Source organism: Phycodurus eques, chromosome 14, assembly GCF_024500275.1.
Source record: "Phycodurus eques isolate BA_2022a chromosome 14, UOR_Pequ_1.1, whole genome shotgun sequence".
Classification (NCBI taxonomy): Eukaryota; Metazoa; Chordata; class Actinopteri; order Syngnathiformes; family Syngnathidae; genus Phycodurus; species Phycodurus eques.
The window spans coordinates 23,429,996-23,456,451 of NC_084538.1; the positions used below are offsets into that span (position 1 = coordinate 23,429,996).

A 26,456-nucleotide genomic window follows, 5' to 3' on the forward strand; every position below is an offset into this window, starting at 1 on the left:
GCTCCAAACTGTTCCCACAAAGTTAGGAGGATGGAATTGTCCAAAATCTCTTCGTATGCTGGAGCATACAGAGTTCCTGTCACTGGAACTAATGCCTGGATCACACTACAAGACAAATTTGGTCTTTCCCGATTGCACTATGTCAGACTACTGCCATCAAATCTTGCTGTTTCTCGGGCAGACAGTGGCAACACTACACAACATTTATTCCGATAGCACCGTATCCTGTCTTTCATGATCACTGGGCTTTTTCTTGTCAAATCAAACACTGTCGGAGAGGTGGAAGCAGTAAACGTGATTCCGGTTAACGCGACCGGATACACTTGTTACCATGGCGACGACAACAACAATGCGCTGCGCCAATGTATTATTTCTGTGTGCGTGTGTGTGTGTGTGCGTGTGCGTGTGTGTGTGTGTGTGTGTGTGTGTGTGTGTGTGAGAGTGAGTGTGGGGGGACAAAATGAGGAAAAACGTGTGGGGGACAAAATGAGGAAAAACGTGTGGTGTTCGTCAGTGGTACTCGGGAGAGAACGTTCATTCAAGGATTGCTTGAGGTATGTTCGCGTACTTTTAATAGGATACGGCTCGCAAGCAGGCTACAAAACGTTGTCTAGCCTACCAAGCTAGTGCTAGCACATACGGTTGTATATAAACATGCCGGTGTTCCGTCGAATCATGATCTTAAGCTTTGGTAAAACAATCGTTTGTGCGCATGTAGTATACTGCAATAGTACCGAAGTCAGACTTCCTTTGAGAGGGTCTGTATTCACCCCAACCATCTTTTCTTTGTAGTTCTACCTCTAAGGACTTCCTTCAACCATTTGTATGTTTATTAGGGTTTCCTTCTCCTCCCAGACAGTAACCTGTCTTAGGTTTACAACAGGCGTCCCGGTCTTCAAAGAGGACTGTTTTGCATTGTAGAAGAGAAGGGCCCAGAGTGGGAGCTTAGCTAGACTGAGAGGCGCCAACAGGCGGGAATGGTTATATCACGGACACAGAGTGCCACCTGGTGGCCAGCTTAACACTCCCAATATAGTCATGAGGAGCACCCACCTTCCGGGTGCACCCAGGGAGGGGCTAATTCCACGCCCAGAGAATTAAACCTTGATAAACTGAGATCCAGGGGTTTTCGGGGGCTTTTTCGTTGTCCTGGCTTTGTACGCAGCCGCTATGACACTAAGGCTTGTTCAATAAATCGAATTAGCCCAAACGCCAAGTGTCTCGAAGTCTTCATTCATTTTTGTCCAACGGAAGCCGGAGCTCTCCCGGGTGACCTCCGACTCAGAACCATAGGCGAAAAAATCCATGTTGACAACGGCGTGCAAGTATGTTGACAATGGCAAGCACGGAAGGCTATGCGCCGGTCACAATATGCAATCCGATTGGTGGACGTCAAGGTGCGCTGCCGGAGAGTTGTCGCTGATATGTCACAATACACGGAATATATATAAAAAAAAAAAAAATCTAACTTGCTCGACTTTTAATTTTGGCGTCCTAGGGCTATCGTAAGGACAAATCATTGGTCGTGGATTATGTCACACGACAACAATTGTTGTCTTTCCTGACAAAATATGTCGGGCCCGATCTGGGAAATCGGCTGCGATAGCTAATCCGGCCAAAATCCTGTTGTCTGATCTAGGCATAAGGGGCCAAACCCAGCTCTTGAAAAACAACCCCCACACCATAATCCCCCCTCCACCAAACTTTACACTTGGCACAATCCAGTCAGACAAGTACCATTGTCCTGGCAACTGCCAAACCCAGATTCGTTCATCAGAATGCCAGATGGAGACGTGTGATTTGTCACTCGAGAAAACACATCTCCACTGCTCTAGAGTCCAGCACGCCGCTTTACACCACTGTATCTGATTTAGCGATGCATTCCTCACTCCATCGCTAAAATATGTGATATAAGTTTTTAAAGTTTACACACAAATAAAACCTTTTTCTCAAGGTCAGCAGCTCTCAAAACATAGATTGAACCGTTTGTTTCTCTTTGTGATAGTCTGGATTAATAACATAAATGAAAACTGCGTGGCAGCAGCTGTGGACAACAGAGGTAAACAGAAAGGCGATCGCTGATAGGTCAAAAGCAGCGCTGTCAAATATTAGGGAACGTCCGCATTTTGTTACGGGCATCACTGAACGCTGACTCTTTCCGGCTGTAACGCTGATTACAAATGTCTTAAATTAATTCAATTAAATAAACACTATATTTAAAAAAATAATACTTTTTTAAAAAGGCGCATTAACATTGAACAGTTGCCCAACTTCACTGCTTTCCGGGCACTACCAGTGACTTGCTTGGTGCACGATATTTTTTTCCCCGGGAGGTGAAAGTTCTCTTTGCGTCCAGTGTCAACGCATTTATCCTCACGAAACATCACCTCCATGGCATCGTATACACCCCTACAGTTCTTATATGAATCGTGACATGAAGTTGCCAAAAAACAAAATAAGTGCTTCTGTGATACAGTACACTTGTCACATAGGTCTGGCTGGAACTGCATTTTTGTGGAGAGTAAGACTCTAAATTGCTCGTAGGTGTGAATGTGAGTGCGAATGGTTGTTTGTTGTTTGTTGTGCGATTGGCTGGCAACCAGTTCAGGGTGTACCTGGTCATCATCACACATTTCATCTTTACCAATGATGAGACCCTCTCTATAGTGGCATCACAACAAGGCCAACGAAAAAGGACATTTGGAGGTATTGCTTTAGATGAACTAAGGTGAAGTCGCGACATACTGCATGTACATACAGTATACGACTATAATGCATGGAAGTAGTTCAGACTTGAAATTTATTTCCATATATCCATCCCATCCATCCATTTTCTGAGCCGCTTCTCCTCACTAGGGTCGCGGGCGTGCTGGAGCCTATCCCAGCTAGCATTGGGAAGGAGGCGGGGTCCAACCTGAACTGGTTGCCAGCCAATTGCAGGGCTATTTCCATATAGTTTTCTGAAATTTTGGTCGATCTCTGACTTTTACAACTACCAGGTTCGTGACTTTAGAGCAGGGGTGGGCAAACTTTTTGGCTCAGGGGCCACATTGACTATTAAAATTGGACAGGCAGACCAAGCCAGAACCACATGCTTACATATCAAAAATAAAATTACAAAAATAAAAATAAAAAAGGCTAATAGGTATTAAAGGTGTTAATACTTAGTTTTGCTTTTAATGGGAACAGTGTTGTTTTGTTGATCAACTTGTTTTCCCAGTAAATCAAAGTCTGGTGTTAGTTTTGTTGTGGCAATTCTCAGAGCACATCTGAGGTGTTCATCACTCAGCTAGGATCTGTAGGATGTTTTGTTGGTGTTCATCACACTAAAAGTCTGTTCACACACGTGTAGAGTCAAACACCACCAGCATCCTCTGTGCTATCTTCTGGATTTTGGGAAATTTGTCTGCGCTTCATGAAGCATAAACTGATCCAGTTTGAGAGTTGAACTTCTCTTTTAAGACAGTATCACATCGGAGATCAATCAGTTCCATCTGCAGCTCCCGGGGCACTGTTTGGTGTCTTGTGTGACTGAATCTTGGAAGGCAGTTTGTCATATAAAGGTGTTTTGCTGAGCCTGCAAGCTTGATTTTTAACCGCTGAGCCATAGCCATCAGTTCCTGCGTTGATTGACTGCTAGCATAATCAGCATGCTTGGCAGAAAAGTGACCGCTGATGTTATATTCCTCTAAAACTGCAATGGTTTCTGAACAAATTAGACATGCATCCTTGGACCGGGCTTCAGTGAAAAACTATTTAGTAGTCCATTCTATATGAAACACGCAGCACCACTGTTGCCACAGTTACCTTGAAAAAGTAAATTAGTTAGTTTACAGTTGACTTGAGCTTAAAAGTAACTTAGTTACTTTACTGATTACTTGATTTCAAAAGTAACTACCGTAATTTCTCGTGTATGCAGATTTTTTGCCCTAAAAATGGTCAAAGGTCAATAGTGCGCATAATACATAGGTAAAGAGGAAAATGAAAAAGACTCACAATTTATAAAAGTATGCCACCATCTAGAGGTTACAACACCCTTATTTAGAAATCAGCAGTCTTTGTGAACGGTTAAATGCTGTTGAATGGCTGGAGTGTGAGTTTTCGAGTCACCAGCAACAAATCACGACTTACTGAGAAACATTAATGACTCAAAAGTAATTGTAGTCTGGTTATTCTCCTGGGAAAAGTAATGCATTACTTTACTCGTTACCCAAAATGGCAGAATTTGGGAGTAACGCGTTAACGGAATCACTGCTCAGCACTCGCTGTCGACTTTTCCTTTCTTTGGTCCACTCATGGTTGAAGAAGGGTTCAGAGCAGTAGCAGAGTAAAAACAGAACAGCCAAAGACAATTCAATGTATCACTGTACCTACTGCACTACTTGGTGGAACCACTGGGCATTACAGGACAACCGAGTGGAATCACTGGGCATTAAAGCACAACCTGGTGGAACCACTTGGCATTACAGGACAAGGTCAAATGAATATAGACATGATTTTGATATGATTTGGGCGATTCTGTACCAATCTTTGGCGGGCCGAATTGAAATGATCAATGGTCTGGATGTGGCCCACGGGCCGTAGTTTACCCACCACTGCTTTAGAGGCTCTCTATATTTCTTTAATGTTAATTCCAAGGGTTGGATGGACTCACCAAATACAGTTCTGGCTGGAACAGACTCTCGATTGAGCCAAAAAGAAACCTGGGAGAGGATTACTGTCATGATACAGGGCAAATATGTCTGGATCACAAAATATCCAATTTTCCTCTTCAGGTGGAAGTGGGCAGTCATGACCGTGTATTCACCTGGGGATAGTGTAAAAACACTCATGATCATCAATTTTAAGTACAATAAATTTTATAATTACTTAACAATGATCACTATTACTGTAATATCATATCATTTATTAATAGATATATGTACTATTCTTTTCTCGTATAAGGCTGAAGTTGATATTCTTATAAGCCTGTGTTGGCACGTCACAGTCAAAGGTTCTGGGTTCTCGATTTTAGCTGGGACCTTTCTACCCAGAGTTAGCATTTTATCCCTGTCCTTGAGTGGGTTTTATTCCATATTTTAGATGAATAGATGACTGTAATTTGCCCATAGGTGTGAATGTGTGTCAAGGTTGTTCTTCCACCTTAAGCCTCGCCAGATGTGATAAGTGGTAGAAAATGGAATGATAAAGAATACAAAAAAAAGTGTTACTCATTACCAGTGCTGGATTTAATTGTCTCCTTCCCCACAGTTTGGCCCACCAAGTCATACTGATTGAGTCTAGATCCATCAGCTGCCACATCTACTGACTGGGAGGCATTTCGAGTCCAAATGTAAGTAACTTCAGTCTTTGTGTAGGCGTCTGAAGCAGAGATTCATAGGGAGACACAGATTTCTACAAATCCCTCCAAACATATTTCAATTCAACTCAACTAAATTGAGACATTGAAAGACTACCTGTAATTATATAATTTATTCTATATGCAGAATAGAATTTTAAATGTTGACACACAAATAATAAATACTCTGTAATACTACTGTATATACGTACATGGTAGCAACAAGATTGCTGCCAGGGCCAAAGTCTTAATGTTTAACTAATAAACTGAAAAAGTATGTCCTGTATGTAGTAGGGCTAAATACATCTTGACAATTTTAGAGAAAAAGGTGATGTTGTGGCACGTCATAATGGCTGGGTTTCAAAATTTGAGCACTTAACAAATTTACACTTGTCAATGACAATTTATTAGGCAGATAAAATATGAATGAGTGAGTTATTTTATACTTACAGCTGCCAAACTTGAGAGGACATGAATGAGAGTCCATGGGAAAGTCTTCCAGGTGCATGGGACACTCAGCTTGAACTGTTAGCCTGGGAGTAAAACAAACAGTCATTGTCAATGGGGGAGTGAGGGTGGGGATGATTTGCTAAACTATGGAGAGTGCTTTGTGGGAGCTTGGTTCCCATGTTACTCCCACTGTATGTATTTATTTAACTGCTGTACTTGCAACTAGATGTGGTTTAACAGTGCATGACATTCTCAGGGCACTGAATCAATTGCAACTGGACTGTTCTGTTTGTCTTAGAAGACATTTCTCATCTCATCCGAGTAGGCTTCATACCGCTTATCCTCACTAGGTTCGTGGGCGTGCTTGAGCCTATGCCAGCTGACTCTGGGCGAGAGGCGGGGGTACACCCTAAACTGGTCGCCAGCCAATCCCATGGCACATTGAAACAAACACTCATTCACACTCATTTAAACCCCGGTCCTCAGAACTGTGAGGCAGATGTGCTAACCAGTCACCCACCGTGTGTGTATGTGTGTATGTATGTGTGTGTGTGTGCATGTGTGTCTGTGTGTGCAGTGTGAGCGAGATTATTACGTACCCCAAGAGATGCATGTTTTGCAGTTACTTGTGATCAAATAGGGCTAATGTGGGCTAATATGCGCAGCCAAAAAAACAACAAAACATCTACAATTGAACACAAGGTATTTTCTCAAGTTATAAGTGGGCTGAAATGTCCACATTTGGGCAGACAAATACTACAATACATGAATCCTGTTATTTTTCTTCGTCTAAATGTAAACACGACTCGCGCGCCGTTGTCTTCAATAGTTACGACGCTCTTCCAAACATGGGCACGTCAATTAACCAGGTTGGCGTATTTAGTGATGATACCGATGCCGAGGAAGCCCAATAGAAGACGTGTGCGGTCATGTGACTTTGTTGTGTTGTTTCATTGCAATTGCAAGCAAGCGGCATTTAGATTATTGTAACAGAGTAAACGTACAGTTTCTTCCTAAAATAAATACTGTACTCGATTAAAAGTAAAAAATATGTCGTATTAAAACTACTTTGGCAAGCAGAATTTATCCAACTTGCTACTTAAGTAAATGTAGCACGTTACTACCCACCTGTGTGTGTGTGTGTGTGTCTGTGTGTGTGTGTGTACGCGGCACACGGTGGACGACTGGCTAACACATCTGCCTCACAGTTCTGAGGACCAGGGGTTCAAATCCTGGCCCCACCTGTGTGGCGTTTGCATGTTCTCCCCGTGCCTGTGTGGGTTTTCGCCACGAACTCTGGTTTCCCCCCACATCCCAAAAACATGCATGGTAGGTTAATTGAAGACTCAATTGCCCGACGGTGTGAATGTGATTGCGAATAATTGTTTGTTTCTATGTGCCCAGCTGGCAACCAGTTCAGGGTGTACCCCGAGTCTCACCCAAAGGTAGCTGGGATAGGCTCCAGCACACCCATGACTCCAGTGAGCATAAGCGGTAGAGAAAATTTATATATATACAGTGGGTACGGAAAGTTTTAAGACGCCCTTAAATTTTTCCTTCTTTGTTATATTGCGGCCATTTGTTAAAATAAGTTCATTTTTTTCCTCATTAATGTACACACAGCACCACATATTGACAGGGAAAAAACGTAATTGTTGAAAATGTTTGTTGATTTATTAAAAAAGAAAAACTGACATATCACACAGCCATAAGTATTCAGACCCTTTGCTGTGACACTCATATTTAACTCGGGTGCTGTCCATTTCTCTGCGATTGGCTGGCAACCAGTTCAGTCCGCCTCCTGCCCGATGACAGCTGCTCCAGCACGCCCGCGACCCTAGTGAGGAGAAGCGGCTCAGAAAATGGATGGATGGATGTTCATTTCTTCTGATCATCCTTAAAATGGTTCTACACCTTCATTGGAGTCCAGCTGTGTTTGATTACACTGATTGGACCTGATTAGCAAAGCCACACACCTGTCTATATAAGACCTTAAAGCTCACAGTGCATGTCAGAGCAAATGAGAATCATGAGGTCAAAGCAACTGCCTGAAGAGCTCAGAGACAGAATTGTGGCAAGGCACAGATCTGGCCAAGGTTACAAAAACAATTCTGCTGCACTTAAGGTTCCTAAGAGTGGCCTCCATAATCCTGAAATGGAAGACATTTGCGACGATCAGAACCCTTCCTAGAGCTGGCCGTCTGGCCAAACTGTGCAATTGGGGGAGAAGAGCCTTGGTGAGAGAGGTAAAGAAGAACCCAAAGATCACTGTCGCTGAGCTCCAAAGATGCAGTCGGGAGATGGGAGAAAGTTCTAGAAAATCAATCATCACTGCAGCCCTCCACCTGGCGGGGCCTTATGGCAGAGTGGCCTGATGGAAGCCTCTCCTCAGTGCTAGACACATGAAAGCCTGCATGGAGTTTGCTAAAAAAAAAACACCTGAAGGACAAGATGGTGAGAAATAAGATTCTCCGGTCTGATTAGACCAAGATAGAAATTGTTGGCCTTAATTCTAAGTGGCATGTGTGGAGAAAACCAGGCTCTGCTCATCACCTGCCCAATACAGTCCCAACAGTGAAGCATGGTGGTGGCAGCATCATGTTGTGGTTGTGTTTTTCAGCTGCAGGGACAGGACGGCTGGTTGCAATCGAAGGAAAGATGAATGCGGCCAAGGACAGGGCTATCCGGGACGAAAACCTTCTCCAGAGTGCTCAGAACCTCAGACTAGGCAGAAGGTTCACCTTCAAAAAAGACAATGAGCCTCAGCACACAGCTAAAATACCGAATGAGTGGCTTCAGAACAACTCCGTGACTGTTTCTGAATGGCCAAGCCAGAGCCCTTACTTAAACCCAATTGAGCATCTCTGGAAAGACCTGAAAATGGCTGCCCACCAACGTTCACCATTCAACCTGACAGAGCTGGAGAAGATCTGCAAGGAGGAATGGCAGATGAATCCCCAAATCCAGGTGCGAAAGACTCATGGCTGTATTAGCTCAAAAGGGTGCTTCTACTAAATACTCAGCAAAGGGTCTGAATACTTATGGATGTGTGATATTTCAGTTTTTCTTTTTTAATAAATCTGCAAAGATTTCAACAATTCCGCTTTTTGTCTGTCAATATGGGGTGCTGTGTGTACATTATCCATCCATTTTCTGAGCCGCTTCTCCTCACTAGAGTCGTGTGCGTGCTGGAGCCTATCCCAGCAGAACTGGTTGCCAGCCAATGGCAGGGCACATACAAACAAACAACATTCGCACTCACATTCAGAACAGAACTGTGAGGCTGACGCTCTAACCAGTTGGCCACCGTGCCGCTGTGTGTACATTAATGTGGAAAAAAATTTAATTAAATGATTTTAGCAAATGGCTGTAATATAAAAAAGAGTGAAATATTTAAGGGGGTCTGAATACTTTCCATACCCACTGTGTAAATAGACATATATATATATTATATATATCGACGAAAGGTAAACTCCTCAGGTTAAGACTCAGCCAAGACAAACAGCACTATTTTGTGAACAAAAAATTATATATTCTGGACAGGGAAGACAGATGTTTTGAAAGAGGGACGAGAGAGGCCATATACACTAAGGTGGGAAAACCATTGCTTAACAGAAGAGGGGGCTTACTACATCACCTTTCTCTTACTTAAAATGCCGTCCTTTCGTCTATTCCAAAGAAACTCAATAATTCTGCCTCCAACAAACAGCACAGCCTTCTTGACCACTTGACTACTAGACCACTTCTTGACCACTTAACAACTGAATGGAATATCAGTGAGGGAGTTTCCACCCAACGATTCTGGTGGACGAACAATGACCTCTCGGCCAGACGGCTTAATGTCTCTTCCCTTTTTTGCATTCCAAAAGAATGATTGCATACGTGGTGTGGGGCTTGCCTATAAGATGGAGCATAAATTATTGAGTTTTCCACACAAACACTGGCTAGTGCATCATAACTAAGCCCTGTTGCATGAACTGATGAAACCTTCTCGGATGAGAGGCGAAATGTCTTCTAAGACAAACAACAGTCCAGTTGCGGTCATTTCAATGCCCTGAGAATGAAATGACCTGGATGAATGAGAATATTCACAGGCTCACTGCATGACATAATGAGTATTTGTGTGTAAATCTATGTGTCATGTTTGTGTAATACTTCGGTGTCCTTTAATATCAGGAGGGAGTCACTTGTAGTCCCGTGTCGTACTGTACCTTGTCATGGAGTCTAAAATCCAATTTTCACAATTCAAGTGTTCTGCGTAATCTTTGAAATCCAATGATCTGCTATTATCAACTCAAAGAACCCAAGATAAAATTAAATTCCGCCTTATATGAATTTAAGTTTGAAGTTAAACTATTTAATTTAACAAGTCACCTCATAGTATACAGCAGTGTTCCATCCTCCATAATCCTCAGTAGTTTGTTGGGCATTGTCATGTTATGGGCCACTGACTTCTTGCCATTGTGAAAGAAGGTATCAGGAGTCCAGATTTTACTGGCCATCAAGTTGTTAAGAGGCAGAATGTTCATTGGACCATGGAACTTTAATCGCTCGTCCTTCCAACTTTGACGGAAGAAAACATCCACAGTGTACTCCTGAAAGAAAAAATATGGGAGAATTCTGTTTACAAAAAAATACCCAAAATGACAATTGAAAATATTTTCAGGACTTTAAGTGCACAGGGTCCAAAATACACAACATTTATTTGTATCGCAATTATTGCTTAACAAAATTATTTTTGTGTAGCAATTGCTGAGATTTGTGTACTAAAGCACAGTCGAGCTCTATGTTTTGTTTTGTTTTTACCCAAAATCTATATATAGAGGAATATAAATAAACTTGTCTAATGTTTGCTGATAATGTCAATAAAAATGAGTTTGTTTTCTATGGTTACGAGTAATTTTTATTATGCTTACCATTTCTAGTCTATTTACAAAAATGAAATGCCCACACACTGACATCCATCCATCCATTTTCTACCGCTTATCCGAGGTTGAGTCGCGGGGGCAGTAGCTTTAGCAGGCACGCCCAGACTTCCCTCTCCCCAGCCACTTCATCCATCTCTTCCGGGGGGATCCCGAGGCGTTCCCAGGCTGAACGCCTCGCCACTGGGGCCGAACAGCCCGTATCAGGTGGTTCGGTACCCCATACTCCGGAAGCACCCTCCACAGGACCCCCGAGGAACACAGTCGAACACCTTCTCCAAGTCCACAAAACACATGTAGTCTGGTTGGTCGAACTCCCATGCACCCTCGAGGACCCTGCCAAGGGTGTAGAGCTGGTCCATTGTTCCACGGCCAGGACGAAAACCACACTGCTCCTCCTGAATCTGAGATTGAACTTCCCGACGGACCCTCCTCTACAGCACCCCTGAATAGACCTTACCAGGGAGGCTGAGGAGTGTGATCCCCCTGTAGTTGGAACACACCCTCCGGTCCCCCTTCTTAAAAAGGGGGACAACCACCCCAGTCCGCCAATCCAGAGGCACTTTCCCCAATGTCCACGCGATGCTGCAGAGGCGTGTTAACCAGCCCTACAACATCCAGAGCCTTGAGGAACTCCGGGCGAATCTCATCCACCCCCGGGGCATTGCCACCGAGGAGCTTTTTAACCACCTCAGTGACCTCAACCCCAGAGATAGGAGAGCCCGCCTCAGAGAACCCAGACTCTGCCCCCTCATGAGAAGGCGTGTCGGTGGAATTGAGGAGGTCTTCGAAGTATTCTCCCCACCGGCTCACAACGTCCCGAGTTGAGGTCAGCAGCGCCCCATCCCCACTATACACAGCGTTGATGGTGCACTGCTTCCCCCTCCTGAGACGCCGGATGGTGGACCAGAATTTCCTCGAAGCCGTCCGGAACTCTTTCTCCATGGCCTCACCGAACTCCTCCCATGCCCGAGTTTTTGCTTCAGCGACCACCAAAGCTGCATTCCGCTTGGCCAGCCGGTACCCATCAGCTGCCTCAGGAGACCCACAGGCCAGAAAGGCCCGATAGGACTCCTTCTTCAGCTTGACGGCATCCCTCATCGTTGGTGTCCACCAACAGGTTCGGGGATTGCCGCCACGACAGGCACCAACCACCTTACGGCTGCAGTCGGTCGCCTTAGCAATGGAGGCGCGGAACATGGTCCACGTGGATTCAATGTCCCCCGCCTCCCCCGGAACATGAGCAAAGTTCTGTCGGAGGTGGGAGTTGAAACATCTTCTGACAGGGGATTCCGCCATAGTGGAAGAGAGTCCAACCCCTCACCTCGGCAGACCCTCACAATACGTTTGGGCCTGCCAGGTCAGACCGGCATCTTCCCCCACCATCGGAGCCAACTCACCACCAGGTGGTGATCAGTTGACAGCTCCGCCCCTCTCTTCACCCGAGTGTCCAAGACATGCGGCCGCAAGTCCGATGACACGACCACAAAGTCGATCATCGAACTGCGACCTAGGGTGCCCTGGTGCCAAGTGCACGTGTGGACACCTTTATGCTTGTACATGGTGTTAGTTATGGACAATCCGTGATGAGCACAGAAGTCCAATAACAGAACACCGCTCGGGTTCTGATCGGGGGGGCGGTTCTTCCCAATCACGCCCTTCCAGGTCTCACTGTCATTGCCCACGTGAGCATTGAAGTCCCTCAGCAGAACGATGGAGTCCCCAGCGGGAGCGCTCTCCAGCACCCCCTCCAAGGACTCCAAAAAGGGTGGCTACTCTGAACTGCTGTTTGGTGCATATGCACAAACAACAGTCAGGACCTGTCCCCCCATCCGAAGGCGGAGGGAGGCTACCCTCTCGTCCACCGGGGTGAACCCCAACGTACAGGCGCCGAGCCGGGGAGCAATAAGTATGCCCACACCTGCTCGGCGCCTCTCACCGTGGGCAACTCCAGAGTGGAAGAGAGTTCAACCCCACTCGAGAGGACTGGTACCAGAGCCCAAGCTATGCGTGGAGGCGAGTCCGACTATATCTCGTCGGACCTTCTCGACCTCACACACCAGGTCGGGCTCCTTCTCTGACAGAGAGGTGACATTCCACGTCCCTAGAGCCAGCTTCTGTAGCCGGGGATCGGATCGCCAAGGTACCCGCCTTCGAAGGGGCCCCAGACAACTTAGCTTCTAGGATCATTGGGACACACAAACCCCTCCACCACGATAAGGTGACGGCTCAAGGAGGGGACACACTGACATATCACTGGAAATTTGTCCAATGAATATTGGCATTCATGGTTTCACTAAATTCAAATGTCTTAGATTTCATTATTAATTCATTAATTAATAGGGTTATATTTTTTTCAAAAAAATTAACTTATATCACTGCGATTGGCTGGTGACCAGTTCAGTGTGTACCCCACCTCTTGCCCAGAGTGAGCTGAGATAGGCGCCAGCACACCTGCAACCCTAATGATGATAAGCAGTAAGGAAAATGGATTGATGGATAACTTGAAACAATTGCATTTTAATATTTAAGTGTAACAGGAATCTAGGATAATGTGCTGTTTGAAATCACCACTGATAAAACAGCAACAACAACAATTTAAAGTTTTCTATTCAGCGGAGAGTCCTCCTGACTTTCATTGTCATATCCCCTGTGTAAGAAAATAAATACAACATCTTGAGGCTGATCAACTGGCTTTCTATCTTGGAAAGTCTGCGCACCCTGCTGGCATCATATAGTCTTCCGCCTTGTGTTATACTGTACACATAATAGAATACCATAAAGAACACACCATCGATTGAAATTACTTACTCGATCCTTCTCGTTGTTTGAGGCATGGCTCAATGCCCATTCAATAGGAGAAGTTTTGTCAATTTCGAATAATGTAGAACGATAATAATTTGTATCCAAATCTACTGCCTTCTTGTGTGTTTCTGCACGGTTGTGCTTACAACTTTATTGTTTTTAGCCTGCTGCCTGTAAGACCTTCCACAAACTTTGGCAAGTAATTTCGAAAATATTTAATTGCATTTGCGTGCTGCCGACAAAGGAACAATGTATATCATCCACGGCACCCTCTTTGACCGTAAAACGAAGCCATTTGTGGCTCAACCGTTTGTGAGCTTGGCATGTTGTTTTAACTGCCAAGAGCTCCAAATGACTTGACCAATTAGCGATCATGTAGCTGTTTATCTCTGCTTTCAACACATTTTAATTTCTATTGTCATTCTCCCCTCTATTTGTTGAGTTACAAGAAATACATAGTTAAAAACATGCTTTGCATATTGTAGCAATGGAAATTGTGGAATACATCGCTGAAGACCTCATTTTTACGTCGCATTTGGTGATGCAGTACCAGATATTTCGGACCCTGGCACAGTAGATTGAACACATAATGCTCACGATTGATACATTTTAAATTTCAAAAGGTTTATTACTCTGGCAACAGAGGAGTTGACTCCATTAGATTTCTTTTTGTTGGCTCCATCATAACAATTACCATATTTCCTTCCGCACCGCGGAAATCAACCCCAAAAATCATGAAAATCCATCCACCAATGTAAAATGCGCACCATTGATTTGCCACTATCCATATGCTCAAAACACATTCAAACCTTATTTTATTAGGTTTTTTTAAGAATTATTCCGCGCTGACATAATAATTATTATATTTTTTTACTTGAACATTTGGGCACGGTGGCCGACTGGTTAGAGCGTCAGCCTCACAGTTCTGAGGACCCGGGTTCATTCCCCGGGCCCGCCTGTGTGGAGTTTGGATGTTCTCCCCGTGCCTGCGTGGGTTTTCTCTGGACACTCCGGTTTCCTCCCACATCCCAAAAACATGCATTAATTGGAGACTCTAAATTGCCCGTAGGCATGACTGTGAGTGCGAATGGTTGTTTGTTTCTATGTGCCCTGCGATTGGCTGGCAACCAGTTCAGGGTGTACCCCGCCTCCTGCCCGATGACAGCTGGGATAGGCTCTAGCACGCCCGCGACCCTATAGAGGAAAAGCGGCTCAGAAAATGGATGGATGGATGGATGGATTCGTGTTCGGACAGTCTAAAACGTCTATGAAAAAAGGCAAAAAAAAACGTGCAAAAACTGTGAACAATCGTCAACAAAATTTATGTGGACGTCTCTCCTTATGCCCACTTCAACCTCTGAAAATATAGGTACAAAATCCCAAATATTTAGGATTTTATGGATGTTAAGCCTCCTGGAATCCATCACCTTATCGTGGTGAAGGGGTTTGTGTGTCCCAATGATCCTAGGAGCTAAGTTGTCTGGGGCTTCACGCCCCTGGTAGGGTCGCCCATGGCAAACAGGTCCGAAGTGAGGGACCAGACAAAGCACGGCTCCAAAAACCCCTATGAAGAAAGAAACAAATGGATCTAGGTTTCCCTTGCCCGGACGCAGGTCACCGGGGCCCCCTTCTGGAGCCAGGCCAGGAGGTGGGGCTCGAAGGCGAGCGCTTGTTGCCGGGCACAGCCCGTAAGGGTAACGTGGATCCCCCTTCCCATGGGCTCACCGCCTGTGGGAGGGGCCATAGGGGTTGGGTGCAGTGCAAGCTGGGCGGTGGCTGAAGTCAGGGACCTTGGCGACCCGATCCCCGGCTACAGAAGCTGGCTCTAGGGATGTGGAATGTCACCTCTCTGACAGGGAAGGAGCCCGAGCTGATGTGTGATGTCGAGAAGTTCCAACTAGATATAGTCAGACTCGCCTCCACACACAGCTTGGGCTCTGGTACCAGTCCTCTCGAGAGGGGTTGGACAATCTTCCACTCTGGAGTTGCCCCCCTGCTGAGATTCGCCCAGAGTTCCTCAGGGCTCACGATTTACCGGTCGATCTAAGTTCCTACCCTCACCTATGGTCACGAGCTGTGGGTCGTGAGCGAAAGAACAAGATCCCGGATACAAGCGGCCGAAATGAGTTTCCTCCGCAGGGTGTCCGAGCTCTCCCTTAGAGATAGGGTGAGAAGCTCGGTCATCTGGGAGGATCTCGATGTGGAGGAGCTGCTGCTGAGGTGAAAATCTGGCTGGCCTGAGAACGCCTCGGGATCCCCCCAGAAGAGCTGGATGAAGTGGCTGGGGAGTGGGAAGTCTGGGCGTCCCTGCTAAAGCTACTGCCCCCGTGACCAGACCTCGGATAAGCAGTAGAAATTGGATGGATGGATGTTAAGCCTTTTCCTCTCCATATGGGCTCGTTAAGAAAAATCTTAACATCACTTAATGTCACAAAACTCCAACCAATCGTCACCAACATATATGTGGACATCTCTCCTTATGTCCACTTCTACCTCTGAAAATATTAGAACAATCGGCCCAATATTTTTATGGACAGTAAGCGTTTCCCTCTCTATAAGCGCTCACTAAGCTTTAATGTAAAAAAAAAAAAAAAAACTTGGCTGAATGAGGGAAACACTTGTTTTTATAAATTATTAATATGAAATGACACTGTCTGCAATCAAATGAAATTACACATCCAGTGTACCTTTGTTTATCAAGGGGGTTATGGCCCATATACTCCCCACAAAAAAATGAAATCCTTGAAGTAGTGGCCAATTATTTATTACACAAATTCAAAGTTACATATATGCAAGTGATACTCGTGAGAGCTTCAGATATTTTATTTGTCCACTTGAGGTTACCAGCCGCACTCTAGAAATGCACATACTTTTGTGCTCTGCTTGAGTGACGTGAACAGCACCCCATGGGGACATGGAGTGAACAGACAATTTCTTGCCTTAAGAACTGGCACCGTTCCTCACATTGACGGTCCTGGCAATGTAGTCAAAAAGCATTATGGGAATTCATTGCAGTGATGTTTTTAATTAAAGTACTATTTGTGGATTTATTTCATAAAACTCCGGCTGTGTTTTAAACACTGGCTTTCTGGTCATGTTCTTTGTATCCTCGAGCAATTTGGTGACTTGCCAAATGTCTGAGTTGAGATTACTCAGTCAGGTTTCTTTTTCTAATAAGTATTAGAGCCCAATTTACCTTATGTGAGTCATTGCTGCTGCATTAAAATCATATATATATAAATATATAACAAATAAAGCTAACTGTATCAGAGATGTGCACTGCACTCCACTGACCCATTAAAAAAATCTGCGATGCACTGAATCCGCATTACAATAAGTGCGATATAGCGAAATATTACTGTAGAGGAATATGCACACCGTGTTCAGTGGTCAGTTTTGTGGCAGTATTTTCTATATTACCATGATAGCACTGGAAACATCGAGTTGTCGTTTCTGTCATTTTATTTCATGCAGGAAAAAGGAGAGCCTGAAAAGAACAAATTTGCCAAACGCTATGTTCAAAGTCTTCTGATTAGAAGAGGACATTTTCCTTGACTCCATTTCCTAATGCTTACTCATGTGGGGTTCAGGTGTATTTCTTTAATGGTCAAGGATTGTGGTTGTGGACCTGCTCCATATGTAAACTGCCTTGAAAAAAAGTCTGTTGTGAATTGGCACAATATAAATCACATTTACATGACTTGATTAACACCAGAACTGGAGACATAAGTTGACTATTGAAGGGACTTTGTGATCACAACATAATTGTTGTTTATAATTACAGGGAATTAAGTGCAAAGGAGTAGCCTTGATTGATGTTCCACATGCTACTTGACTGACGTCTGAAAACAAAGACACTACACTTAGATCACAGTTGCTTACTATTCATCTTTTCACATTTACAGAAGCCTAGTATGGTGAATTTCTATGACAAGTGTCAGTACGTAGTCTTATGTCTCATCTTGACTGAGGTTGACACCTGACTCGATGAAGGCCTGTCTTTCAGGCTCAACTGCAGCTCTTCCTGAGGCAAGTGTCAGCTATGGTTTACATCAGGGGTGTCAAACTAAAACGCACATGCGGCGAAATTCAAAGCACACTTTATGAAATTTATTAAACAGACCACAACTAAAAGTTTGTTTTGTTTTTTTTCTAAGATAAATGTGTATCGGAAATGCCCGGAACACCTCACCAGGGGGCATCCTAACCAGATGCCTTAGCCACCTCATCAACCCTAACCCTATTTGGTCGTTCATTATTAAGTGAAATGTTTCATTTTCTCTTATGTATTCATAATTGCGGCATCACGGTGGAGTACTGGTTGAGAGCGTCTGCCTCACAGTTCTGAGGAGCGGGGTTCAATCCCCGGCCCCCCCTGTGTGGAGTTCTCCCCGTGCCTGCGTAGGTTTTCTCCGGGCACTCCGGTTTCCTCCCACATCCCAAAAACATGCATGGTAGGTTAATTGACAACTCTAAATTGCCCATAGGTTTGAATGTGAATGCGAATGGTTGTTTGTTTGTATGTGCCTTGCGATTGGCTGGCAACCAGTCCAGGGTGTACCCCGCCTCCTGCCCGATGATAGCTGGGATAGGCTCCAGCATGCCCGCGACCCTAGTGAGAAGAAGCGGCTCAGAAAATGGATGGATGGATATTCATAATTTCTCTTTAACCAAACAAAATTATTTGTTATCCAATTACTTGATTATTTGATAGAATTGTCAGTGCGATACTCAATTACTAATTGCTGGACTACTGGATGCAAATTGTCATTTGTGACAGGTTTGTTATATGTAACCTAATAAATAAAGTGAGGGGGAAAAAAAGTCATAGCATTGCATTTTCATAGAATAACTGAGAATGTACTATTGATCAGTTTTGAAGGGGCAAAAACTAAGCCCTCCCAGCTCTCTCCCACTTGACGATTGGCTTTCAAGGTTAAATTTTTTTTTATCAGCCCCCTAGTTTTGTTATCAAGGTTCAATGAACTTACAGGATGAATCAAATTTGTTTTGAAAAATGAATATGAATTTTAAAATATATTAAATAAATATACATATTACATATGTAAGTATAGAATATCCATCCATTTTCTTTACCGTTTATCCTCACGAGGGTCGCAGTCGTGCTGGAGCCTATCCCAGCTATCATTGGGCAGGCGGCGGGGTACACCCTGAACTGGTTGCCAGCCAATCGCAGGGCACATATAAACAAACAACCATTAGCAGTCACATGCATACCTATGGGCAATTTAGAGTCTTCAATCAAGCTACCGTATAGAATATCCATCCATCCATTTTCTGAGCTGCTTCTCCTCACTTGGGTCACGGGCGTGCTGGAGCCTATCCCAGCTGTCATCAGGCAGGAGGCGGGGTACACCCTGAACCGGTTGACAGCCAATCGCAGGGCACATACAAACAAACAACCATTCGCACTCACAGTCACGCCTACGGGCAATTTAGAGTCTCCAATTACTGCATGTTTTTGGGATGTGGGAGGAAACCGGAGTGCCCGGAGAAAACCCACGCAGGCACAGGGAGAACATGTCGGCCACTGTGCCGCCGTGTAGAATATATTAATTAAAAATATAAATGTTATATGTATTAAAATATATTATTACTTTGTTGTCAAAATGACTCGAAGGACTCAAAACTCAAAGGGACTTGCGACTTGACATGGGACTTGCTTGTCTCGACTTGGGACTTTACTCGGGACTTAACTGTCTCGACTTGGGACTTGACTCGGAACTTGAGGGTAAAGACTTGAGACTTACTTGTTACTTGCAAAGCAATGACTTAGTCCCACCTCTCTTATTGACAAAAAGTTATTATTTTATAGGTTCAAGACCTTTATTATGTTATTGCCCACTTATTACATTATGGGCTTTTTAGATTTAAAAAATATATGCAAATATATTGCATTATCGGCCTTATTACATTATGGGATGTGCATGATGGGCTTGTATAAGTATGCCGAAAAAGACGACACGATGGTCAGAGCCCGCACTTGCAATTGATGAGTATGCCTGACAGTTCATTATGTTGTTCCTCCTGAGATTATATCCTGACGGAGTTGGAATGTCCATTGTTTATTTGCTGGTTTCATAAATTTTGTATTTACTGCTGTTAATTGGAATTCTTCAGCATAATCAAGCAGCTTTGCTCCATTGCAATTGGTTTCCTTGTTATTCCTCAGGTCCTATTTGGGCATTGGGGTGACTTCAATGCAACAACTAGCATGTTGTGAGCTAGAAAATATTTGGTAACACTTTTGAAGTTTTCATAAAATTGGTCTATATCATAATTATCACTAACATTAGTTGGGTTGTTGCATGTTATGACAGTGGTTTTGTGGTTGCCAGGCTGATGCTGTTATTAAGTGGTATTGTTCACAATTGTGCTCAATTTCAGTATTCGGGTGGTGATGTCTGTGTTCTTGAATACTTAAGATGTCACTGTACTGCTGTTTTACACATTTAACAATTCCTGGGGATCTGGATATCTTTGCTAAGGGAATGTGACTCACTTTAACCTTTTCATTTTCCATCTCCATTGCGAGACATCCTTGCAGGAGGATTTGGGATGTTTCGGTCATCTATTCCCATTGGGAGAAGGTTGGAATAGGGATCTTGAGTGGCAGGGTCTTGAACCCTGTGTTTTGTTCTTGCTCTGTGCAGCCTTTTATGTATCACTGTATCAGTCCGTCTGTCCATCCATCCGTCCTTCTGCAGTTCTGTTATCTTTTAACTTTCTGCCACTTGAGGGTATATGGACATATTGTATTCCAATATTTACAGCAAACACTATTTCTTTCTGTACCCAACATCACTCCATTCCTGTTCACTTCTGGATTACTATAACAGCCCATATAGGCAGAAAATAAAATGTGCCATTTGTTGGTTGCTACCAAGTGGTGCAATTCTTTACGCCTCCATTGCTTCAAGACACTCCAATGAGACAACATAACTGTCAGGTCGGCTGTCTCTGCATCCAGAGCCCTGACCTTTCCCTCCTCCCCCTGAGAGTGTGTGTGTGTGTGTGCATGCGTGTGTGTGTGTGTGTGTGTGTGTGTGTGTGTGTGTCATTGTAGGTTTGGAGAAGGGTGTGCTGCACTCACTCAGCAGCTGCACCTCATCACTTAATAAGCAGCAGCCTTTCTGAAACTGGTCTTGGAATCCACCAGGCTGCCAGATTGTCTATGCTCGACATCGAATGAGGCCCGGTACACACAAAGACAATCGGTCTGTTTTTGTGCTGAATTTTCCCCTTCCTGACCAAGCATGTCAAACGTTAGACAATCTTATGTCTTACAATATCATCCTATAACATTATCCTTAGGTCTCAGGTGTATAAAGAGTGGTTTCGTTACGATGTTAGGGTCCAAAATCAATCTTAAATAATAAATATCAATCTTAAATAATGAACGTGTTCTATATTTAGAACCAAAAGTCTTTGTGTTTGTGTGACAAAGCCGAATTCTCGTGATTCATGACGCAGGGAATTGTGACGTGGAACAGAATATAGCCAATCAAGAAGCGCCCTGACCTAACAAAAGGAAAAGACTGTAAAAAAGCAAGCATGTCCTACCCGATGTTGCTTTTTTTTAATAAAAGTGGATTCCCCAAATATCAAGAAGTATTTTCCAAACCAAGTCGTTTTTTGAGGACAACACCATTTTGTTACGATCGGCAATGGCGTAAGGGCAGATCCCAAAAAATAGACTCCAGGTCAGAGGTCCGAATAATTTTACTTAAATGGCAGGGCATGTGATGGCGAGACATACGAAACAAAAGGAACTCACAACCAGAGAGAATCAAAAACAGATAACGCAGGGAGACACGACAAATCTAATCGTATTTAGCCTAAATTTGGACAGCGGTCAGAACGGCGGCAAAAACGAGTGAATATTCCGACGCCCACACACTGACATAGTGCCCCTTAAAAAGGCTGATGATTACAATGCATGACAGGTGCGTCACCGATGTCCACGCCCACCCAGACACTGCAACACAAAGAAAAACAAATTGAAACACAGGGCCATGACAGTATCCCCCTCTCAAAGGACGCCTCCTGGCGGACCACCCGGCTTCTGCGGGTGGAGAGAGTGGAAGGCCCGGAGAAGGGACGGATCCTAGGATCCAAGAGCGGGGAACCCAGGAATGCTCCTCAGGGCCGTAACCCTCCCAGTCGACCAAATACTGCACACCCCTGCCCCTTCTTCTGGAATCCAATAGTTCACCCACCGTGTACACTGGCTCACCATCAACCATCCGCGGAGGAGGAGGAGGAGGCCCCGCTGGAGGACACAGGGGGCTGGAGGAAACCGGTTTGAGCAAGGAGACATGGAATGCCAGGTGAACTTTCATGGTGGGAGGGAGCCAAAGTTTAACTGCCACCGGGTTGACAACAGAGTCAATTTCGAAAGGACCAATACACCGAGGGCCCAGTTTTTTAGAACCCCCGGCCAAATGCAAATCTCGTGTGGACAACCAGACCTTCTCACCAGGACGGTAGGGAGGAGCTGAGATCCGATGACTATCAGCTAACTGCCTGTTGCGAGCCTCAGTACGGGACAAGGCCACCCTTGCATCCCCCCACACCCGATGAGCCCTTCGGAGATCGACCTGTACAGACGGGACGACCACCTCCCTCTCCTGAGAAGGGAACAACGGCGGCTGGTAACCGTATGCAGTCATGAACGGCGACCGTCCAGTAGCAGAGCAAACGAGGGTGTTATGCGCATATTCCACCCAAAGCAGGTGAGAAGACCACGACGAGGGGTGCTGATGGCAAACACAGCGAAGAGCAGCCTCCACATCTTGATTCGCCCTCTCAGGCTGGCCGTTGGTCTGCGGGTGGAAACCGGATGAACGACTAGAGGACGCCCCCAGCGCTTTGCAGAACAACCTCCAGACCCGGGAGACGAACTGCGGCCCCCTGTCCGACACCAGATCAGCAGGAATACCATGAACTCGGAAGACATGGTCGATAAGGAGATTAGCAGTCTCAAAGGAGGACGGCAGCTTCGGCAGAGCAACGAAATGGGCCATCTTGGAAAATCTGTCGACAACACTTAGGATGACTGAGTTTCCTCCAGACAGCGGAAGGCCCGTGATGAAGTCCAAGGCGACGTGGCACCAGGGGCGGGAAGGAATGGGCAGTGGACGAAGAAGACCAGCTGGAGGACGATGGGACATGGGGCATGCCGCAACATATTCTTTAACGTCCCTGCGTAGTCCCTGCCACCAGAACCGTTGGGAAATGAGGAAAAGTGTCCGACTGACCCCAGGATGGCAAGCGACTCTCGAAGTGTGTCCCCACTTCAACACCTCTGGACGTAAAACGACCGGAACAAACAATTTGCCATCAGGAACACCTCCCGTGGCCTGGACGTCCCTCCCCGCCTCCTCCACCTTCTTCTCAACCTCCCACTGAAGCGCTCCCACCACCCGGGTCCCAGGTAGAATGGTCTCCACAACAGGCTGAACAGCAGCCGGGCCATGCAGCCGAGACAAGGCGTCAGGTTTGCCGTTCTTCAACCCAGGGCGGTAAGTGATGATGAAGTCGAAACGGGTAAGGAACAGGGCCCAACGTGCTTGACGGGGGTTGAGTCTTTTAGCAGTCCGGAGGTAAGACAGGTTCTTGTGGTCGGTGAAAACTTGAAAAGGTTCCTTCGTACCCTCCAGCCAATGCCTCCACTCCTGCAGCGCCATGACAATGGCCAGCAGCTCTCTATTTCCCACATCGTAATTGGCCTCTGCAGGGCTCAGGCACCTAGAGAAGAAGGCGCAGGGGTGCAGCCTCTGGTCGACCGGGGACCTCTGGGACAGGACCGCCCCCACACCTGAATCAGATGCGTCCACCTCGACAACAAAAGGAAGGTCAGGATTAGGATGATGTAACACAGGAGCCTTCACAAACAATTGTTTGATATGATCAAAAGTCACTTCTGCCTTAGGGGTCCATACAAATGGTATTTTATTAGAAGTCAGTCAAGTCAGAGGTCTCACTTTAAGGCTGTAATCTCGTATAAATCACCTATAAAAATTAGCAAAACCCAAAAACCTCTGCAACTGCTTCCTAGATGTTGGAGTTGGCCAATCAACCACAGCCTGGATCTTGGCTGGATCGGCCCGAAGATGGCCCTTCTCCACAATGAACCCCAAAAACTGTACCGACTCCGCATGGAACTCACACTTCTCAGCCTTGACATAAAGACGGTTTTCCATCAAGCGCTGCAACACCATGCGGACATGTTGGCGATGTTCACGTAGATCACGGGAAAAGATTAAGATGTCGTCCAAGTACACAAAACAGAATACATTTATTATGTCCCGGAGCACATCATTAATAATACACTGAAACACAGCGGGTGCATTCGTGAGTCCAAAAGGCATGACTAAGTACTCAAAATGTCCTAATGGAGTATTGAACGCAGTCTTCCACTCATCTCCCTCCTTCATCCTCACCAGGTAATAGGCATTTCGCAGATCTAATTTTGTGAACACCTTTGCAGACTGCAAAGGGGCAAACGCCGAGTCCAACAGCGGGAGAGGATACTTATTTCTTATAGTGATGTCGTTAAGACCCCGGAAATCGACACAGGGTCCCGTCCTTTTTATCGATAAAAAAAAAATCCGGCGCCCACTGGTGACGATGAGGGACGAATCAATCCAGCAGCTAGCGAAGTGGAAATATAATTCTTTAATGCCTCTTGCTCATGCTTGGAAATCTGATACAGCCTCGCACATGGTAGTGGAGCCTCGGGAATCAACTCACACACAGTCGTATGGATGATGCGGAGGAAAAGACTGGGCGCGATCCTTACTGAACACGAGTTGCAAATCATGGTATTCGGCCGGTACTTTAGCCAAATTGATGTGCTCGTCTTGAACACGAGGGGTAGTAGTCAACATGGCAGACTGCAGACAATGACAATGGCAAAATAGGCTCCAATTCACAACCTGTAGTTGATCCCAATTAATATCTGGATTATGAAGTTTTAACCACGTTAATCCCAGCACAACTGGAGCAGATTGACAGGGCATTACAAAAAATCGCCGCGATTCGATGTGATTACCCGAGAGCTTTAAACACAGTGGAGCCGTAATGTGTGTTGTAACCGCCAGGAGACGCCCATCCAAATCAAGAACTTTTCTCGGTTTGCTAAATCTGTACAGTGGACAATTTAGAGTCTCTATCACACAGGAGTCCACAAAACACTCATCAGCTCCGGAGTCAATTAACGCGGAAACCTTCACACTGCCGCCAAATCCCGATACTTCGCCCGGCAATTGTAGTCTCGATCCAGTTCTCAATTCACCAGGTACCAAGTCTTCATCAAAATACTCAACCGATGAGACGTTCCTTTCGGAGGCAGAAGGTGCTGTCACCACCACCTGGCCGCTCTGCTTGGAACGTGTAGCGTCACTTCCCCGTGAAGGTCTCGCCATGCAGGTGGATACCTTGTGTCCCGGTCGGCCGCAGTACAGCCACGCCCCCGCTCTCATGCGTCTCCGACTTTCCGTTTCCGCCAGTCGCCCCCCGCCGAGTTGCATCGGCTCCTCCACGGCCAGGGCCGGCTCGACGCCGAGGTGGATGGGGGAACACAGGCGGCGTCTTCCATGGTGGACGAAGAATGTCCCGGTGAAGCGGACTAAAAAAAAATGCGCCGTTCAGCAGCCCGCTCGCGCTGCCGTTCCCTCAGTCGATTGTCCAGTCTAATGGCTAGTCCGATCAGCTCCTCCAAATTAGTGGTCTCGTCCCGGGCCGCCAACTCATCTTTGACGGCAGGACAGAGTCCCCGACGAAAAATGCCGCTCAACGCAACATCGTCGAATCCACTCTCTGCTGCCAGTATGCGGAACGAAATGGAGTATTCGGCTACTGACCAGTCCCCCTGGGAATGGTCCAACAACCGGCTACCGGCTTCCTTGCCCTTGACGGGGTGATCAAAAACTCTCCTCAGTTCAGATTCGAATGCCGGGAAGGAGGAACGTAACGCTGGGTTGGCGCTGCTGACCGCCATCGCCCACGATGCCGCCTGACCCGTAAGTAGACTCATTATAAAAGCCACCTTCATCTTATCCTGGGCATACGTGACCGGTTGTTGGTCAAATACTAGGGTACATTGAAAAATAAATTGACCGCAGCCGCCGAGCTCCCCAGCATAACGAGGTGGATTTGGCAGACAAGCTTCCCTGGCGGGTGGCACCGCGGCCACCGTGTTGGTGGCGGGTGCTTTTGCCAGAACCAGAGGTAATCCAAGTGCACACACCTGATCAACCCGAGAACTCAGTGTACTGAGATGGGTCGTTAACGCCGTAATTGCCTCCCTGAGCTCGTGTAACGATGTCTTTGCGGGATCCATTTCTGGTCGGAATATTCTGTCACGATCGGCAATGGCGTAAGGGCAGATCCCAAAAAATAGACTCCAGGTCAGAGGTCCGAACAATTTTACTTAAATGGCAGGGCATGTGATGGCGAGACATACGAAACAAAAGGAACTCACAACCAGAGAGAATCAAAAACAGATAACGCAGGGAGACACGACAAATCTAATCGTATTTAGCCTAAATTTGGACGGCGGTCAGAACGCCGGCAAAAACGAGTGAATATTCCGATGCCCACACACTGACACAGTGCCCCTTAAAAAGGCTGATGATTACAATGCATGACAGGTGCGTCACCGATGTCCACGCCCACCCAGACACTGCAACACAAAGAAAAATAAATTGAAACACAGGGCCATGACACATTTTATGAGGCGACTGGCTCTGACAACCTTCAGGAAAATTCAGGAAACATTGGCACATATCTGGAAGTGTTTCTTTTTATTCGGTTTTGCGAGATCACGTGTGATCACACGAGATTTCGAGATTTGCGGTGGAAGAGAATCTTTATGTGTGGTGTTCTGTGCTGAGATCATCAGAGCACACCAC

At 45.7% G+C, this 26,456-nt stretch overlaps 1 protein-coding gene across 4 annotated transcripts in view; it reads right to left on the reverse strand.

The window, feature by feature from the left end:
- gabra2a (gamma-aminobutyric acid type A receptor subunit alpha2a) overlaps positions 1-26,456 on the reverse strand; it is a 96,112-nt gene that overhangs the window by 39,010 nt on the left and 30,646 nt on the right. For 2 of the 4 annotated variants that reach the window (XM_061695852.1, XM_061695848.1), the window contains exons 5-8: positions 10,163-10,383; positions 5,789-5,871; positions 5,218-5,361; positions 4,655-4,807 (exon numbers count right to left, since the gene is read on the reverse strand). In XM_061695852.1, coding sequence (XP_061551836.1) covers positions 4,655-4,807; positions 5,218-5,361; positions 5,789-5,871; positions 10,163-10,383 — 601 coding nt within the window. Of the gene's footprint in view, positions 1-4,654; positions 4,808-5,217; positions 5,362-5,788; positions 5,872-10,162; positions 10,384-20,041; positions 20,192-26,456 lie in introns of those variants that run through there. The other 2 variants (XM_061695850.1, XM_061695849.1) reach the window with 2 other exon arrangements.